Source organism: Sorex fumeus, unplaced genomic scaffold (assembly GCF_029834395.1).
Source record: "Sorex fumeus unplaced genomic scaffold, SorFum_2.1 ptg000041l, whole genome shotgun sequence".
Classification (NCBI taxonomy): Eukaryota; Metazoa; Chordata; class Mammalia; order Eulipotyphla; family Soricidae; genus Sorex; species Sorex fumeus.
In genome coordinates, this window is record NW_026606098.1 from 689,553 (window position 1) to 708,701 (window position 19,149).

Consider the following 19,149-nt stretch of genomic DNA (forward strand, 5'->3'; position numbering starts at 1 on the left):
TGGTAAGAATCAATAGAAAATAAATTATTCTGTGCCTGCGGAGGGGGCAGGTGTAAGCGGTGGTTAGAAAAATGGGGACATGGTGGAGGGAAAGTCACACTGGCTTGGTGTTCAAACATTGAAAGCCCATAACAACTATATTATGAACAATTTTGTGAACCATGGTATTTAAATAAAGCAAAAAGAGAAAGAAAGAAAACATACTTGGTATAAGACAGTAGAACCTCCAGTGTCTATCTCACACATACTCTATGTTAGCATGAGGTTGTGGAGTTCCACAATATATGACAAAGTTGTGTTCAAAAGTGGAACGGGGCTGGGGAGATGGTACAGCTGGTAGGACACTTGCCTTGCATGTGACTGACCCAGGTTTGATTCCGGGCATCTTATATGGTCTCCCGAGCCTGCCAGGAGTGACTGCTGAGTGCAGAGCCAGGAGTCATCTGAGTATCACTGAGTATGGTCCAAAAATGAAACCAAAAATGTGGGAGAGGGGTGGGACTGAGAGATAGGGCACTTACCTTGCATGTGGTCAACCATGATTCAGATCCCCGGCACTCCATATGGTCCCCCAAGCCCCACCAGAAGTGATCTCTAAGCACAGAGCCAGGAGTATGTGGGGAGCCTTGCTGGGTGTGGCCCAAATACAAAAGAAAAAAAAAGTGGGAAGGAATTGGAAGTCTCTGTACATTGTTAAGCATTCATACAAGGAAACTGTTGGTTTCTATTGATTCTTCAATAAATGCCCACAAATGTAGATATTCAAAACTACAGAAATTAATTCTCTTGTAGTTCTGGAGCTCAAATGTCAAAAATGAGATTTCACGAGGAAAATCTAGGTGCCTGCAGGGCCTCCCTTTCTGTGAGCTCATGGGTTCTAGAGTCAACTTGCCTTGCCAGGTTCCTAAAGGTACATCTCTAGACTTCCAGCTCCTTGTCTTCTCTCTTGCTCTCTGGGGATGGGTGTACTAAAGCATGGGCTCTACTTTACGCCCCATTTTCTCCTTTTTGTTTTTCTTGCCAGTGGGGGTTCTCTGGGTTGACTTATGAGAAGTGGGAAGGAGAGCAGCCTCAAGAAGGACATCTAGGAGCTGGAGCAATAGCACAGCGGGTAGGGCGTTTGCCTTGCACGTGACCAACCCGGGTTTGATTCCCAGCATTCCATATGGTCCCCCAAGTACCGCCAGGAATGATTCCTGAATGCAGAGCCAGGAGTAACAGCTGAGCATTGCTGGGTGTGACTCAAAAAGCAAAATAAAATAAAATAAAAATTAAAAAATAAGGACATCTAGGGGCTGGAGTGATAGCACAGCGGGGAGGGCGTTTGCCTTGCAAGCAGCCAACCCAGGTTCTATTTCCAGCATCCCATATGGTCCCCCAAGCACCACCAGGAGTGATTCCTGATGTAAAGCCAGGAGTAACCCTTGAGCATCGCTGGATGTGACCCCCCAAAATAAAAAAAATAAATAAAGAACATCTACCGCCTTCTCTCTGTGCATCTCAGTCATCCCAGGAAGCAGCTGGGGAAACCTAGGACTGATCAAGTCTGCATGGTCCAGGCCTCAAATCTCACCAGCTCCACAAGGCAGCTGTCAAACTGTGCCTGGGGTACACTTGTTCTACCTAGTGTGGAAGGTGCTTTTTGCAGAAAGGGACAGTCAGTCCGAGACCTTACCCAGGCTTTTAGGGTCCATTGTCTTCCCCTCAAAGAAAAAGAATTGCAGTAGGAGACAAGCAATGAAGTATAAACAACTTTTATTTGAAAATTTTCAGGAAGGGGAGGGAGGGGGTAGAGAGTAATGTGTTCAAGAGAGAACGTAAGCTTTATGTCCGACATCTTAGCGTGGTTGCAGTGCTGGCTGCTGCCCTCCGAGGTTCGAGATGCCTCCCAAAGATGATAAGAAAAAAAAAGATGCCAGAAAGTCAGCCAAGAAAGACAAAGACCCCATGAATAAGTCTGGGGGCAAGGCAAAAAAGAAGAAATGGTCCAAAGGAAAAGTTCGGGACAAGCTCAATAACCTTGTCTTGTTTGACAAAGCCACCTACAACAAGCTCTGCAAGGAAGTCTCCAACTATAAGCTTATCACCCCTGCTATTGTGTCTGAGAGGCTGAAGATTTGGGGGTTCTTGGCCAGAGCTGCCCCTAGGAGCTCCTTAGTAAAGGACTTATTAAGCTGGTTTCAAAGCACAGAGCTCAAGTAATTTACACCAGAGACACCAAGGGTGGGGACGCCCCAGTTGCAGGGGAAGATGCATGAGCAGGTCCCAACTGTACATTTTGAAAAATAAAAATTTTATTAAGTCAAAAAAAAAAAAGAGAGTATGCAAACTTTTCCAGAGGCAGAGAGAGCTGAGGGTAACTTCTCAAGAGGGAGAGATGTGGGTGGCATGTACAGGCAACACGTGTTAAGCAGCATGGACCTGGGCAGCAAGGCCTGACCACGCACGCCGCTCTTCCTTTGTCCAGGTTAGTGTATATGGGGTTTCTCCCAAGCTGCTCCCGCACGGGGCTTTCTACCTAGGTGAGAACCCTTATTGTCAGAGAGAAGAGTTTGAAATTTCTGATGATCCTCATTGATGTTCTTTGCCTTGGCCTTTGTTTAAGAAGGCGTTTCTCTCTGGGAGGGACCTGTATTCTCTGAGAGGGGCCAGTATTCATTCTCTGGGTCTTTGCTGGCACCAGTTAAAAGGTTTATCAGGGAGCCTGAGCAGTAGTACAGTGAGTAGGGCATTTGCCTTGCACACAGCCGACCTGGGTTGAATCCTCAGCATCCCATATGGTACCCCCCAAGCATGCCAGGAGCAATTCCTGAGTTCAGAGTCAGTATTAATGCCTGAGCATCATATAAATAAAAATAAAAACATGAAAAAAATCTTAGCAGGCCTGTGTCCACCAGATGGGTTTTTAGAAACTTTAGGGCTTATAACAGAATCACTTCTTCAAATCCCCAAATCCATGGCTTTATTATATCTCAAGAACTCATTGCTAACTCATTACCTTACTTCATTTTATTTTGGGTCACACCCTGAAGTGCTCTGGGACCATGTAGTGCTGTATCGAACTCTGGTCTTCCATACACCAAGGTGTGTGCTCAGTCCCTCCAGCCATCTCTACAGCCCAGAAAACTCAGTTTTGCTTACTAACTCCATATCCTTCCAGTGCTTCCACAGAGCAGGCTCCGAGATCAATAAAGTTGATGCAAGCGCCTCAAATAGAACAATGTGATCAGAAAGTGGGAGAAAACCTCAGCCCAGTTATGTAGCCTGGAGAAGTAAGTACTATTTACTCCTGTTCTGACTTAGATCTAGGCTGCTGAAACTGGGGCACTCCACTCCACATGGGGTCACGGAAAATCTTAAACATCTGATCTAAAAGAAACTTATAATTTATTACTATTAAATGATATGCATACCTATTTTATATATCTCTATATGAGGGCCATTTAAAAATGTCTTGTGGGAAAATGGGGTTGCAAATGGAAAAGAGTTTTAAGAAATCCTACATAGTTTACACCATTTCATTTACCGATAGTTATTTACTAATAGTATTCACATTCTCGTTAATTAAAAAATGAGCACACCTGTAACTCTCAAATTGAAAAAATAATGAAATAAAACAAAAATGCAAGCTGTGGAAAAACAGTTGTGTGGAAGCAGGCAAGTGAGGTGTGTGTGTGTGTGTGTGTGTGTGTGCGTGTATGTGACAGGTGCGCTTGGCAGTGAATTTCACAGTAATTTCCAAAAGCCCAAACAAAAATGCGAACTGTGGAAAAACAGTTGTGTGGAAGCAGGCAACTGTGCTGCGTGTGTGTGTGTGTGTGTGTGTGTGTGTGAGACGGGTGCAGTTGGCAGTGAATTTCACAGTAATTTCCAAAAGCCTAAACCAAACTGTGATCTGTAGAGATCTTCCTGCCTTAGGGGTCTCTCTCCCTCATCAGATGGAATCCAGCTCAAAACCTTAGGTGCTGACCCACTGGGGGAAGAATCTGCAGTGCTTCTTCCTGACAATGCCTTAGCAACTGGTCCCAAGCTGAACAATCTGCAAAATCCTATAAACTGGCTTTGTGGCCAGGTAGGTATCTGAGAGACCTGGAGCTCCATCTTTGCACCCAGGATCTCTGACTTGGATTCCTAGCACTGAGCACTGCTGGGTGTGGCCCCCAAACCAAGCAAACAAAAAAACCAGTTTGCTGGGTGTGGCCTCCAAACCAAATAATAACAGTTTAGTAAAGTACTGGCAAGCACTCTATCTTGGGAGTCACCCACACAGTTCGGCTCTTCTGTTCTGAGTATACAACTTCTTCCCTTTGCCTGTTCCATTTTGGGAGCCAGTTGCATTCCAACTTGAGATGTGTATTCCCTTACCTTCTGGGGCTCTCTCCTCTCCCTGTAAAGGCTCACATTTCCTCTGGTATGTTTCCTTGTCTTCTCTTTCATGTACTCCCTAAATAAAATTACTATACATCTTTTCCAGAAATGTTTTCCCTGCGAGAATAAATACTTGAGCTTGGGAAACCTCGGTGGTGAAGTTCCTGGGGTCTTTTAAATATTAAACTTTAAAAAATATTTGTTCATTTTTTTGGGCCACACCCAGCTCCTACTCCTGGCTCTGTGCTCAGGCATCACTCCAGGAGGGACTTGAGGAATCATACATAATGCTTGAGACCTAAACCAGGTGACTGTGTTCAATCTGTCTTATCTCTCCCTCCCTGCAAGACAGTTTTTATGAGTCCTGCCCTCCCAGCAACTTCCTGGTGGGTGGTGGCACCCTAATGCTCCCCTGTGGTCATGTGCCCAGTCTTTGTGGTCCTTTACAATCACTTGCAACACTTTACTGTAAGGAATGTTCAGTGCCTGCAAAGTCTGGGACAATGCGCCATGGTAAACAGACTGGATTAAAAAGTGCTACCTATTTCTGGGTCATTTAAATTTCTACGAAGAAAATATAGCACTTTTCCATCCTTAAAGTGCAATTTGGACATTCAGAAATTGTCACTCCTCTGTGGACCAGAAACACCCGACAGTTCTTTTTCCATTTGTTTGGGGCTACATCCTGCTATGCTCAGGAATGACACCTGGTGGTGCTGGGGAAGCCGGAGACAGAACCTGGGACTGTCGAGTGCAAGGCAAGCGCCCTTCCAGCTGTACTGTCACGCCTCATCTGGCAATTCTCGACTCCGTGTTTCTTTCTAAGGCTCAGGGCCAGCTGCAAGGCGACCTCAAGCGCGGGCCTGCGAGAGAGCTCTGGATCCCGGTGTAAACGAGCCAGGTGGATCCCAAAGTCACAAACCAATGTTCGTGTCGTGTTGGTCCTAAGATTTCAAGTCCCGTGACCAGTTGATGGGTCTGGGAGGGCTTTTCCCACCGTTCAATTAATTCAGCTTCTGTCCAGACCTTTGTGGCCCACCTGTCCGCGCCGCTTTCGCCTCCTAACTTGGGGACACCCAAGGTCCGGAGGGGGTGTGGTGACCCGGCATCGCCGCGCGCTCGCGCATGCGCCGCTCAGGGAGAAGCAGGGGATTTCCCGCAGTCCTGCCCTCCGGGCGGGAACCTGCCGGTGGTGGGTGGGTGGGCGGGGGTGGGCTGGGGATGTCAGCCGCATCCTAGTACCCGCGCCACCTTAGCGCGCCCGGGCTCCGCCGCGAGGCGGAAGTGTGTGGGCGGGGCCCCGGCAGGCCCGCCCCGGAAGTGGGCGTGGCGCGCGGCCCCTCGCGACGTCCCGCTGCCTCCCAGTCGGGCTGCGGCGGAGGCCGGTCCTGGCTTTGTAGCTCGCTCAAGATGGCGGCGCAGCCACCCAGCGGGATCCGCCTCAGCGCGGTGAGCCGTCGCGAGGGGTGGAGCGGGCCGGGTCCCAGGAGGGCGGGCGGGCGGGCAGTGGGCGGTGGCGACTCGGCGGCCGGCGCGGCGGCGGCGGCGGGCCGGGGCGCGCGGGGCGGCCTGGCGGCTCGGCGCGGCGGCGGGGCGGCGGGGCGGCGGGGCTGCGGGCGGGGTCGGGCGGCGCGGGCCGGGCCGGCTCCGGGGCTCGGCGGGCGCTTCCTCCCCGGCCGGGGCGAGCGGCGGGGCGGGCCGGGGCAGCGGCTCCTCCTCCTCCCCTTCCTCCTCCCCTTACCCTCCTCCTCCTCCTTCTCCTCCTCCTCCTCGGCGTCTCCCTTCGGCCGAGGCCCCGGCGCTCGCTGCTCGCACCAGTTCCGAGCCGCCGCCGCCGAGCTCCAACCCCCTGCCCCGCGCCTGTCCACTGGGTCCCCGCTGGACGCGCGAGCCAGCCGGGACGGGTGCCCTTCCTGCTTGCAGGGGACCCGCGGCGGCTGCTGCCCTCGACCGGCCCCGCCGCGTCCGCCCCGGGGTGCCGCGGGTCGCGCAGGCTCGGGTCCGGGCTGGGTGGGAGTTGGCGGGTTCGGGGAAGTCCCCCTCTTCCTCCTCCCCACCCCCTAGCGTTTCGTCTAACTGGACTGAAAGTGCCGGGGAGCGGTGCCCCCCAGGAGCTCGGACTCCCCGGTGCTGGACATGTGGGCGTGGCCTCCTTCCCCGGGCGTCCCCCCCCCTCCCCGAAAAGTGTGCCGCCGAAAGGCCCGAGAGTCCAGCACCCGCTGGCCCCGCCGGGTGCACTGGGCCGGGAAGGGGTGCCGCCCCCTTTCATTCCCGCGGCTGGCCGCCTGCAACTTTCCCTCCTGGCCGGGTGTGTGTGTGTCTGTGTGTCGGGCTGGCCGTGTGTGTGTGTGTGTGTGTGTGTCTGTCTGTCTGTGTGTCTGTGTCTGTGTCAGTGTGTGTGTCTGTAACTTTCCCTCCTGGCCGGGTGTGTGTCTGTGTGTCCGGCTGGCCGGGTGTGTGTATGTCTCTGTGTGTGTGTCTGTGTGTGTGTGTGTGTGTGTGTGTGTCTGTGTGTCCGGCTGCAACTTTCCCTCCTGGCCCTGTGTGTGTGTGTCTGTGTGTCTGTGTGTCCAGCTGCCCGGCTGCAACTTTCCCTCCTGGCCGTGTGTGTGTGTGTGTGTGTGTCCCGGGATTCGCACCGCTTTGCATGTATTTCCAGGACCGCTTGGCGACTTGAGAGGTCTAAGACATGCATCTGAATTTTTTTTGGGGGGGGGGGGGGATGAAGCGCTTAAAAATAGATACAAGTTTCATCTGTTTATATCATTGGCCAACTTTTCTGTATTCTTTTATTCCCCCCCCCCTTTTTTTTTTAACGGGGGAACATTGTTGCTTTGTAAAGGTTCTTTGCAGATCTGAATAAAGGTCCTTTGGCTACTCGCTGGGCTTATTCAGCCAATTTTTAGTTGGAGTTTGATAGCCACTTTTTTTCGTTTTTTTTTTTTTTTTTTTAAATATCTTGTCACTGGCTGGAAAGTTTATTTGTTCTCCTCCCGGTCCTGGGTGAAATCTGGGCTTCTCTTTAAAAAAAAAAAAAATCTGTCACTGGCTGGAAATAGTTTATTTGCTCTCCAACCAGCCCTCTCCCCAGACCTGGGCTTCCCAAATCATCTCAGATCTTGGCTGGTCTGACCTGGTTTAACTTTAAAATCTCAGCCTAAAACCAGTTCTCTCCCGGGTTTTGTCCAATTCCGGAAACCCTAAGTGGGAAGAGGGGAGAACTGGGTTCCCCTTTCCCAGGTCCCACTGCAGCTTGGGATGGAGGGAGCAAGGGAGTGCGTGCTGGCCAAGGCGGCCTGTCTGCAGCCGCAGCTGTTCTGGGCTAAATCTTGGTCCCGTGCAACCTCACTGTAGGGTCTAAATCTTGGTCCCATGCAACCTCAGGGCAGGATCTTCCAACTGCAGTTGTGGACGGGTGGCGCCCTGGGCATTTTGCCTTTAAGGATAGATGAGACATGACAGCTCCTGGACTTGCCGCTGTTTTAGCATCTCCCTTCATCCCTCCAGTGTTTTCACTTTCATTTTAGTAGAGTTCCAATACGATGTTATTATGCTTTCTTGTATTCATAAAAGAACCACAAGCCAAAAAGGATTCCGAAGTGGGGTGCGGTGGGGTCGGAAATCAGAGAAAACTATTTTGCTGTGTGAAAATGACATGAGATACATCAGTTTCATAAACTAAAGTACATCAGCATTTACCCACCTTTATTTGTGTGTAGAGAGCTTTCAAAAACTTAGAAGCACATGGAATTAATGAGTTTATATGTTTGACCAAAATCATGAATCCAAGTTGAAACCCTAGGACACAAAGGGAGAACAGTGTATGCAAATTAAAGTATTTATGAGGTGAGGAGATACCAGAATAGAACTTGAGATGAAAAAGTTTTAAAAATTTATTTGAACTGGGTCAGAGTGATAGAACAGTGGGTGGAGCGTTGGCCTGGCACAGGTCAACCCATTAGATCCCCAGAACCCTATACTCTCTTAAGCCTCACCAGGAGTGATCCCTAAGCTCAGAGCCAGGACTAAGCCCTGACTATTACCAAAACATTTTTTTTTTCTATTTGGGCTGGAGCCATACCACAGCGGTAGGGCATTTGCCTTATAAGCGGCCAACATGGCTGACCCGAGTTCGATTCCTCCGCCCCTCTCAGAGAGCCCGGCAAGCTACCGAGAGTATCTCGTCCGCACGGCAGAGCCTGGCAAGCTCCCCGTGACGTATTCGATATGCCAGACACAGTAACAACAAAGTCTCCAATGGAGACGTTACTGGGCCCGCTCGAGCAAATCGATGAAAAACGCGAGGGCCTTCTTCTATTTGGGTCACACCCGGTGATGCACAGGGGTTACTCCTGGCTTTGCACTCAGGAATTACTCCTGGCAGTGCTCAGGGGACCATATGGGATGCTGGGAATTGAACCCAGAACAGACGTGTGCAAGGCAAACGCCTTACCTGCTGTGCTCCACCCCCAAAACAAATTAAAAAAAAATTTGTACTTTTTTTTTAACCCCTTATGTTTTATGTTGGGCTGGAGCGATAGCACAGTGGTAGGGTGTTTGCCTTGCGCGCAGCCAGCCTAGCCAAACTGGGTTCGATTCCTCTGCCCCTCTCAGAGCCCAGCAAGCTACCGAGTCTCGTGGGCACTGCAAAGCCTGGCAAGCTCCCCCTGAGGTATTCAATATGCCAAACACAGTAACAACAAGTCTCAAAATGGAGAACAATGGGAGGACAGTGTTTACAGTGTTTTTTATGTTACTTTTTCCCCCCTTGCTCTGGCCAGAGTCAGGGTAGGGGTTGGACCAGCATCAGCATCAAACCTGGGCTTCCTTCCCACTTGCAGAGCATTTGCTTTGTTCTGACTCCCTGGCCATGCCCCGGAGTTCTAAATAAAATGCCCATACTGCTTTTTTGGTGGTTTTCTAGAAATCTTGTTTTGGATTTTGTATCTCCTTTCAATGGTAGTCTTTTATTTTAGTAGAATTTTACTATGATGTTATTACTCTTCACATTATTTATAAAAAGAACCAACCAGAACTAATGGTGTAGTTTCTTGTACAGCTTTCTGTTTTCCCTGAAGTTAATGGGCTGGAGCGATAGCACAGCGGCTAGGGCGTTTGCCTTGCATGCGGCCGACACTGCCAACTGGTGACACTGGTGGAGTTCGATTCCTCCACCCCTCTCGGAGATCCTGGCAAGCTACCGAGAGTATCTCACCCGCATAGCAAAGCCTGGCAAGCTACCCAGGATGTATTCAATATACCAAAGACAGTAACAAGTCTCACAGTGTTACTGGGCCCACTCGAGCAAATCTATGAGCATGGGAGGACAGTGATAGTGAAGTTTAATAATTGTGTTTGTTTGCTTTTTCTCTCTACTGATTATTAGTCTATGCAAACTTCCATAGAATTGCAAATTTTTTTCCAGATGAATTTAAGCTCACTCAGTATTTTCAGTTCTGATTTGGGAACATCCCTTTTTATCATTTTTCTCACCCCATCCCACTTTTTTTTTTTTTGTGGTAAGCACACCCAGTGGTCTTAGGGGGCTACTTCTGTGGTGCTTACGGGTCCACATGTGGTTTTAGGAATCCGGTCGGCTGCTTGCAGATCAGGTAACCTTAATCCTGTGCTGTCTCTCCGGCACTTTTTGATGTATTACCATCCCACTATTCCTCCTTGGGGGCTTTATTTCCCTGTCAACCATTGGTGACTTGAGCCTGCTTAATGACTGAGCCGGCCTGGGTTCGGATCCAGACATCTGGGCAAGTTACTTCACTGCTGTGTGCCTGATTGCCAGTCTGAAGGATGGTGTAATCTCCCACCTCCAAGGGCGATTTTAAATGAGATAAGCTGTAGGTGTAAAGGGCTGGGCCTGCCATAAGTGCTCAGTAAATGTATCCCATGGCTGGTATTGGTGGAACCCATCCGCCCTTCCCCAGACAGGTCATTTTCTGAGAGCAGAGCACATGGGCAGGAAAACAATTTTGGAGGCTTGGAGAAATAGTACAGCAGCTAGAGCACTCATCTTGCATGTGGCCACTCTGGGCTCAGTCATTTGCACCCATTATATGGTCTCCTGATCTTGGAGCCAGAAGTGAGCCCTGGGTGCGGCCCGAAAACAACAATTTTTTTTTTGTCATTTCTTGGAATTTGTGTGTCTTTCTGCTGTTCTTTGTAGAACATATAATTTGACTGGATTTATAATTCTAGATTTTGAATAATATCTTTCAGTATTTTCAAGTCTGGTTTTGTTTATTCAGAGTCCTGCCATTGTGGGGACCAGAATGTTTGCACGCAGCCGGCTTGGGTTCTGTCCAGCGCATCCCATGTGGGTCTTTCAAGCCTGCTGGGGTGATCCTGGTGTAAGGCCAGGAGGGAGCCTTGAGCACCTTTAGGTGTGACCCAACTCTCCCCTCCACCCCCCAAGGAGCCCTACCATTGTGTTGGTGTTTCAGCTAAGTCCTTAGTTTCTTCAATATTTTCTCAGTTTTTGGATGAATTTATTTCCTAAGTTTTCAAGTCTTGTTTTTCTTCTCTCTTTTTTCTTCTGGGGAATTTCTTCCAAATGTTCCTTCTTTCCTCCTCCTCCTCTTTTTTTTTTTTTAGGGAGGCAGGGAGTGGGGAAATTGGTAGCATGAATCTCACCCAGGGCTTTATACATATGAGGTGCCTACTTTAACGCTTTAACATTGTACTAGATTCCAGCCCTTCTTTTTTTTTTTAATGTATGTTGTTTTAAATGATTGTGAACAGTCTAATAATACTCTTGAATGACTGTTAAATGCTCCCGTGCACAGGGCCCGAGAGAGCTTGTCTTGCGTGCAGTTCCCAGCACAGCATAAGGGCTCCCACACACCACCAGAAGTGACCCCTGGGCACTGCTAGGTGTGACCTCAAAACAAAGAAACCTCTGTGACAAATTGTTCTTAGCACTGGTTCTATTGTTCATCATAGACTCTAATTCTCTGTTACTCTGCATTGCCTCTGTTTCTTTTTCTGTGTAGCTAGCTTTTGATTTCCAGTGTTACATGCGTTCATATGTAAAGAGTTGGCCTTTTGCTGACATATTCAGGGGAGCTAGGGGGAGCTGATAGATGGTAAGATGCTCCTACCTGAATGGAGACAGTCCTTCATGGGTGTGAGAGTCGGGTGATCAGTTAGAATGGAGCTGGCTGTTTGGTTGGAGGCAGTGTCAGTATTTGCTAGACCCTGAGAAATGGAAGCATTAGTCCAAAAATTAGTGTGTTTGAAATATGTAAAAGTGTATTTGAAATTTTAAAATAATTTTTTAAATGAGTAAAAATAAGATACTATGCAGAAAGGCTTCACACAATTGTAAGAGAACCAAATAGAACTTTAAGAAATCTCATTTTGGACCTGGATTGATAGTACAGTGGGTAGGGTGCTAGCCTCACACTCGGCTGACCCGTGTTTGATTCCCGGCTCCCCATGCAAACCCTGAGTTTGCCTGGAGTGTGATCTCTGGGTGCAGAGCCAGGAGTAAGCCCTGAGCAACATCTGGTGTGGCTCAGAAACAACAACAACACAATCTCGTTTTTCCAGAGAGAATTCTCTAGAGCCTAGAGAGTAACTAATGTGCTATCTCTCAGAGAGGAGTCACAGAGCTGCCTCTTGCTGTGACACATTTTTATTTGTTTATTTGCCGGGCTCCCTTGGAGGGGGGTGGGTTGAGTTTCCCTCTCCGCCCTGAGCAGAGCCCCAGCAGCTGAAGACCTCCGGGACCCAGTCACAGCCATGCTGAGACCACTTTCCACACACTAGGACAGGCCTCACGCAAGAAGGAACTTGCAGAGGAACTCAGGTGTGCGGGACCTGGGGCTGAGATCGCCAAGCCTGCTTGGTTCAGGACTGGGCCTCCTCCACCCAGATCCCTCATCTTCCAGTAGCTAGACAGTTACACCCACCAACTGCTGTGTAACCCCATCAACGGCCAAGATCCAGAGACTATAAAACCAAGCTCCTGGAAGCGCGAGGCTGCATTCATTCACGGCCGTGCAACCTCTTATTGTCTAGTTCTCACTCTCAGAGAATCCAGCAGGCTACCGAGAGTCTTCTGCCTGCATATATGCCTGACTGGGAACACCTGTAAAGGTGATTAGAGGCTGCCCCAAAAGCCTCCATCCCTCTTGAAGAGCCCAGCAAGCTACCGAGAGTATCCTGCCCCAGTGGCAGAGCTCCCCGTGGCGTACTCGATATGCCAAAACAGTAACAATGGCGGTCCTTATTCCCCTGACCCTGAAAGAGCCCCCAATATGCCATCAGGCTATACTAGCATGTGACAGGGATGAATGGAGACGTGACTGGTGCCCGCTTGAGCAAATCGATGAACAATGGGGTGACAGTGATAATGATTTATTTATTCATTTATTTATTTGCCTTTTGGGTCACTCCCGCTAATGCGCAGGGGTTGCTTCTGACTCATGCACTCAAGAATTACTCCTGGCGGTGCTCGGGGGACCATATGGGATGCTGGGAATCGAACCTGGGTCGGCCGTGTGCAAGGCAAATGCCCTACCTACTGTGCAGTCACTCTAGTCCCCGCCATGGCACATTTAATCCAAAAAACCAGCTCTTCTGGGAGCTCAGCAGGGAAAAGGAAGTAGAAGTATTGCGTTGTTTAGTTTGCCTCTCTTTTTTTATTATGGCAAAATACACATAAAAATGAAGGTTAGTAGTATAACCAATTGCTTGAGCTTTTCATTTTGTAGAGCTAAAACTTCATAGCTTTGTAGTCATAAAAAATAACTCTCCATTCCCCTTTTCCTCAACTTCTAATAATCACCATCCTGTTTTTTTTTATATTTGACTATCCTAGGTACCTCATGTAAGTGGAATAATTTTTTTTGTCTTTCCATAATTGACTTACTTAGCATAATAGCCTTCAGGTTCATCTGTGTTGTAGCATGTGTCAGGATTTTCTTCCTTTTTAAAGGCTGAATACTATTTCACTATGCGCTTGTGTATCTCTCTACTGTTTCTGATTGTGGCCCCTTTCTGACTTGTTTCATATGACCCATGTTCTATGAGTTGGCCCCCTAATCTGGATCATGGCTTCCATTTGTGCAGTTGTACCTGTGGAATATCCTGAGGGTTCACAGGTGGGCCAGTTAGTCTCCAGTTGAGAAAAGCTGGTCTGTACCACATTTTGTTTATCCATTCACCCATCAATGTATAGGTAGGTTATTTCTACCTATTTTTTTTTCTTTTTGGGTCATACCCGGCGATGCTCAAGGGTTACTCCTGGCTCTGCGCTCAGGAATCACTCCTAGTGGTGCTCAGGGGACCATATGGGATGCTGGGAATTGAACCTGTCGGCCGCATGCAAGGCAAACGCCCTACCCTCTGTACTATCGCTCCAGCCCTGATTTCTACCTTTTAGCTGTGTAAATAATGCTTTGAGCATACGTATAAAAATTTCTCCTCAAGATCCTACTTTCAGTTCTTTTTCATGTATACAAGAGTATACACGAAAGGCTTAGAGCCTGTGGTGATGTTCTCGTTGACTATTTGAGAAACACTTGCTGTTTTCCATTTTAGAGAATTGTGAGTTTCTACCCCACTGTATTGGATATAAAAAGTGCTCAGGATTTGCAGTTTCTCTACATCCTCTCCAACACTTGTCAGTTTTCTTCCCCCCTACCCCATGCTCAGGAGCTACTCCAGCTCATTGCTCTGGGGTCACTGCTTGTGTTGCTCAGTAGAGCGTAGTGCTGGGGAAAGAATTCACGGCTCTATCACAAAAAGCTCATATTCCAGCCCTTAGAGTTCTCTCCAGACCCTTTTTTGTTTTGGTGTTTATTGTGGTTTATTTTTAAATTAAAAACAAAACAAAACACATTTCTAGGGGCCAGAGATGTGGGTTAAGGGGTTAAAGTACTGGTCTTGGATGCACTGACTTTGGTGTGATTCTCAGTGCAGAGCTCTGCCAGTAGTGATCCTTGAGCACTGTTTCAGGAGTAAACCCTGAATACCTCCAGGTACAGACAGCCTAGAACCCAGAAGAGTAAAACAATGACACCCTCATGAGTTGGAGATGATGGTATATCTCACTGTGGTTTTGGTTTCTATTTCCCCTACCAGTTAGTTTTATTCTGCTTTTCATATGCTTAGTTGTTCTTTGGAGAAATCTTTCACCCATTTTAAAATTACTTGTGGTTTCTTTTTTCTTTTTTTTTTTTTTTGTTAATTGAATCACTGTGAGCTGCAGTTACAAAACTTTCATGTTTGAGTTTCAGTCATACAGTGATTGAACACCCATCCCTCCACACGTGTGCACTTTTCACCGCCAATGTCCCCAGTATCCGTCCTCTCCCCCTGCCTCTATGGTAGACAATTTCCTTCTTGCTCTCTCTCTACTTGTGGGCATTACAGTTTGCAATACAAATACTAAGAGGCCACTGTGTTTGGTCCTTTATCTACTTTCAGCACACATCTCCCATCCTGAGCGATTCTCTAACCATCATTGACTTAGTGATCCCTTCTCTATCCCAGCTGCCTTCTCCCCTGGCTCATGAGGCAGGCTTCCAACCGTGGAGCATTCTTCTAGGCACTTTTCTCTACTATCCTTGGGTGTTAGTCTCATATTATATTTTAAATTCCCCAAATGAGTGCAGTCATTCTATGTCTTTCCCTCTCTTTCTGGCTCGTTTCGCTTAGCATGATACTCTCCATGACCATCCACTTATAAGGAAATTCCGTGACTTCAGCTTTCCTAGCTGCATAGTATGCCATTGTGTAGATTTACCTGAGTTTCTTGAACCAGTTATCTGTTCCCAGGCATTCGGGTTGTTTCCAGATTCTGGCTCTTGTGAACGTGTTGTGTTTTTGTTACTGATTTATGTTGCAGTTCTTTAAAAAAATATGTTCTGTATATTAACTGCTTATTACAGACTTTTTCCTGTCAGCAAACTGTCTTCTCATTGTTTGCACATTGTTATGTATAAAAGTTTAATTTTGATACAAGGCTGTGTCAAGGAAAGCACTTAGACTAGTGTCCTACTTGCTCTCTCGGACCGCAAGGACTTCTGTTTTAGAGGGCATTTAGTACCCCTAGCCCTCTTTTTAAAAATGGGGCCCAATCCCAGAGATGCTTGTAGCTGTGGCTGTTCCCAGGCAGATCTCCACACTGCTGGGGCCTGTGGTATCGTGGGCTGGGTCCACCAGGGCCACAGAACCTGACAGTATAGGTGGTGGGAGGGGGGGCGGGGGCCATGTGGGCTGGGGATTGGACTCAGAGCCTGTTCTGCGAAGCACGTGATGTTCTACCCCCTTGATCCTGGGATATATTAGAACCGTTTTATGAGGCCCTGGGATTTACAGTACTGTTAATAATGCTTGTATGCACCCGGCTCCAATATCACCCCCATCACCACACCCTGCTCCCTCCACCAGTGCCCAGGGACCCCTCCCAACCCCTCTACCATGTAGTTTAGTTCTACAAAGTCTTTGGTTAGAATGACTTTGACCATTTATTGCCCCCTTACCAGGTTTCTTTTTTCTTTTCTTTTTTTTCTTTTTGGGTCACACCTGGCAATGCACAGGGGTTACTCCTGGCTCTACGCTCAGGAATTACCCCTGGCAGTGGTCAGGGGACCATATGGGATGCTGGGAATCGAACCCGGGTTGGCCGCGTGCAAGGCAAATGCCCTACCCGCTGTGCTATTGCTCCAGCCCTGCAGGTTTATTTTTTTCTAATTTTTAATCATACATATGGGAGAGATCCTTTTAAAAATTTTACCGTGGAAGTGGTGACTCTAGACACATATAAACAATAGAGCTGAACTTTTGAAATTCTATAAAATTGTGAATCCATTTATTATTTTCAAGAACTGTAAATCTTTACAGGTTTATAAGTTTTTAAAATTCTGTGCTAATACATAAATTTTAGAATTTATGTGAGATAAATCCTACAAATGTAAAATCCAATTAGAGTAAGGAGAAGAAAATTTTAAGACAGAATCTGCTTAAAAATGTGTTTTATCCTAAGAAGGGAATATTGGCTTTGTTAGAAAATATTGTAGAATAGATGCTGCTTAAGTATCTTCATTAATAGGTATAAGATTGTAGTAAAATCCCTCTGGATGTAAAAATAAAAACACCCTATTAGAACATTCATTGTAAATGAAACATTTCATTTCAATTCATTATTGAAAACATTTGAAATCTCTTAGCAAGATAGTAATCCTCCCTCCCTCCCTTTCTTCCTCCTCCTCCCTCTCTCCTTCCTCCCTTCCTCCCTCTCTCCTTCCTCCCTTCCTTCCTTCCTTCCTTCCTCCCTCCCTCCCTCCCTCCCTCCCTTCCTGCCCTCCTTCCTTCCCTTCCCTCCGTCCTTCCCTCTCTCCCACCTGCCTGCTTTTGGACCACACCCTTGGGTGCTCAGGGCTTAATCCTGTCTTATCAGAAGGTCACCTGGGGTGCTGCTGGGTTAGCTATGTACTACCTCTCCCACCCTAAACAGACTTTTTTTTTCTTTTTGGGTTATACCCGGCAATGCGGGTTACACCTGGCTTTGCACTCAGGAATTACCTCTGGTGGGGCTGGGGGATCATATGGGATGCTGGGAATCGAAAACGGGTCAGCCGCATGCAAGGCAAACGCCCTACCCGCTGTACTTTGGCTCCAGCCCCGAAACAGACCTTTCTTAATCAAGTAGAGGGCAGCGTTTGTGCCATGAGTAAATGCTATAAGTAAGTAAGTAAAGGCCCTCCCGTTGATCATCAGTTTGCTCGAGCGGGCCCAGTAACGTCTCCATTGTGAGACTTTGTTGTTACTGTGTTTGGCATATCGAATACATCACGGGTAGCTTGCCAGGCTCGGCCATGCAGGCGAGATACTCTCGGTAGCTTGCCGGGCTCTCCGAGAGGGGCGGAGGAATCAAACTCGGGTTGGCCATGTTGGCTGCGTGCAAGGCAAACGCCCTACTGCTGTGCTATCGCTCCAGCCCAACTAAATGCTATATTCAGTGCTAAGTGCTACGAAGTTTGTCATTTAAAGAAGCTCCTTTAATGCTAATTGCAAAATTGGTTTCAGTCCCTAAACTGTTGCCTTTCTATGAAGCAGTCTCATGCCTTCAAATCTAAATGATAATCTAGTTGAATAGGCAATTTTTGCTTCCATGTTCAATTCATTGAGTTTCTGTACTCCATTCCTCCATTCTTTTCCGGCTCATAGAGGCTCATTTAATAGATGTGCTGCGAATCTTAGGAACTTGACTTTGTAAATCCTTACATGATCTTGCTGTTTTCAGTATTCTGTCTCTGGCTTTTGTCTGCTGAGTTCAATATGTCAGATTTTTTTCTATGTGAGTTTTTTCACTAGGAGAGTCCACTTAGTTGGATGACTGCATGCCTCAATTCTGGAAAATTCTTATCTATTACTTGCTTCCCACCTCGCATTCACTTGTTTTGGGGCCACACCCTGCAATGCTCAGTACTTCTGGCTCTGCACCTGGTAATTACTAATGACCATAACGGAAGCCAGGGATCCAACCCAGGTGGGCATAGCAAGGGACGCCTCCCATGCCCTGTACTGTCTCTCCATCCCCTCTCAACTTCTCTGTGATTCGTCATTGAATTTGCCTTTATGTTCTCTGGGGACTCTGATGATTGTTCTCCTAAACCCATCCCATAGTTTTCTGGTGCTGTTCATTCTTTTCAGACTTTTTCAAACAACATCTTCAGTTGTTTTCTAGGGTTTTCCTCCGTCTCATCTTGAAGCTCCCCATCTTTTCCTCAGCTCCTGCTGTTCTACCGCTCAGCCTTTCTGCTCAGTTTCTTAGGTAACACCTGCTGTGCGTCTGCTTTCTGTCATTTCTGACTGTAGTTCGCTCATTTCGGCTCTCAGGTGTTCTTTGTTTGCTTTTTTTTTCCTTTTTTTTTTTTCTTTTTGGGTTATACCCGGCAATGCACAGGGGTTACTCCCGGCTCATGCACTCAGGAATTAACTCCTGGCGGTGCTTGGGGACTGTATGGGATACTGGGAATTGAACCCGAGTCAGCCTCATGCAGGGCAAAAACCCTACCCTCTGTGCTATCGCTCCAGCCCCTCTCAGGTATTCTTGTGCTTTGCTGATTATCTGTGCCACCATGTCTTTGAGATCATTAGACACCCCCCCCCCCCCAAATGACACAGAAGTTGCTCTCTGAGCATTCACAGTGCTGCTTAGTTGTGGGCAGTCCCTATTTTTGCTTATGGAGCTTGGCGCGCATCTGCCCTGTTGGGTGTGCTGAGGCAGACCATGTCGCTAGTCCCCTGGAGTCTCTGAGGAATTAAGCTGGGTGATGCACTTTTCCTGCCCTGCCCATCTTCACCAGTGACAGGAATAGAACTTGGTACAGTGAGACTTGATGAGTAGGGCTGGGCCTGTGGGTGTGGGGGAGGCTGCTGGGACCTGACCTGAGGGGGAGGATTCAACTTCTGCCTGCCTTCCTTTCCAGAAAGGTCCTGAAGAGATCAACCAGGAGATTAATCTCACCTGCAAGGGTGAGGGGAGCAAAGATGTTCAGGAGATGTCAGAATTTCTCCTTCTTACCTAATGTTTGTGGGCAGGGGGTGTCCAATACTACTCTTGTCGGCTAACCTTGAGGATTGTTTCCTTAAATGCTAACTTTAGATTGTGTGGTCAGATATTTCCCAAATGACCTGTGATGTCCTCTTCTGTCTGGGTGAAATCTCTCCGGCTGTATAAATTGATGCTTGGCTCCAATGAAGGCTAGCCTCCTTGGATAGTTTTCCTCCCTCCTAACCCAAACAGAAAAGCTG

The 19,149-nt window shown here is 47.8% G+C and overlaps 1 protein-coding gene and 1 pseudogene across 1 annotated transcript in view; both read left to right on the top strand.

Annotated features, from left to right (window-relative positions):
- Nucleotides 1–1,881: 1,881 nt before the first annotated feature.
- Nucleotides 1,882–2,258, top strand: LOC130028702 (40S ribosomal protein S25-like; annotated as a pseudogene).
- A 3,431-nt stretch (nucleotides 2,259–5,689) lies between these two features.
- The window catches only part of MORC3 (MORC family CW-type zinc finger 3), a 54,410-nt gene continuing 40,950 nt past the window's right edge, over nucleotides 5,690–19,149 (top strand). Inside the window, exon 1 of the mRNA XM_056119531.1 lies at nucleotides 5,690–5,817. Coding sequence (XP_055975506.1) covers nucleotides 5,779–5,817 — 39 coding nt within the window. The 5' untranslated portion in view covers nucleotides 5,690–5,778. The remainder of the gene's footprint in view (nucleotides 5,818–19,149) is intronic.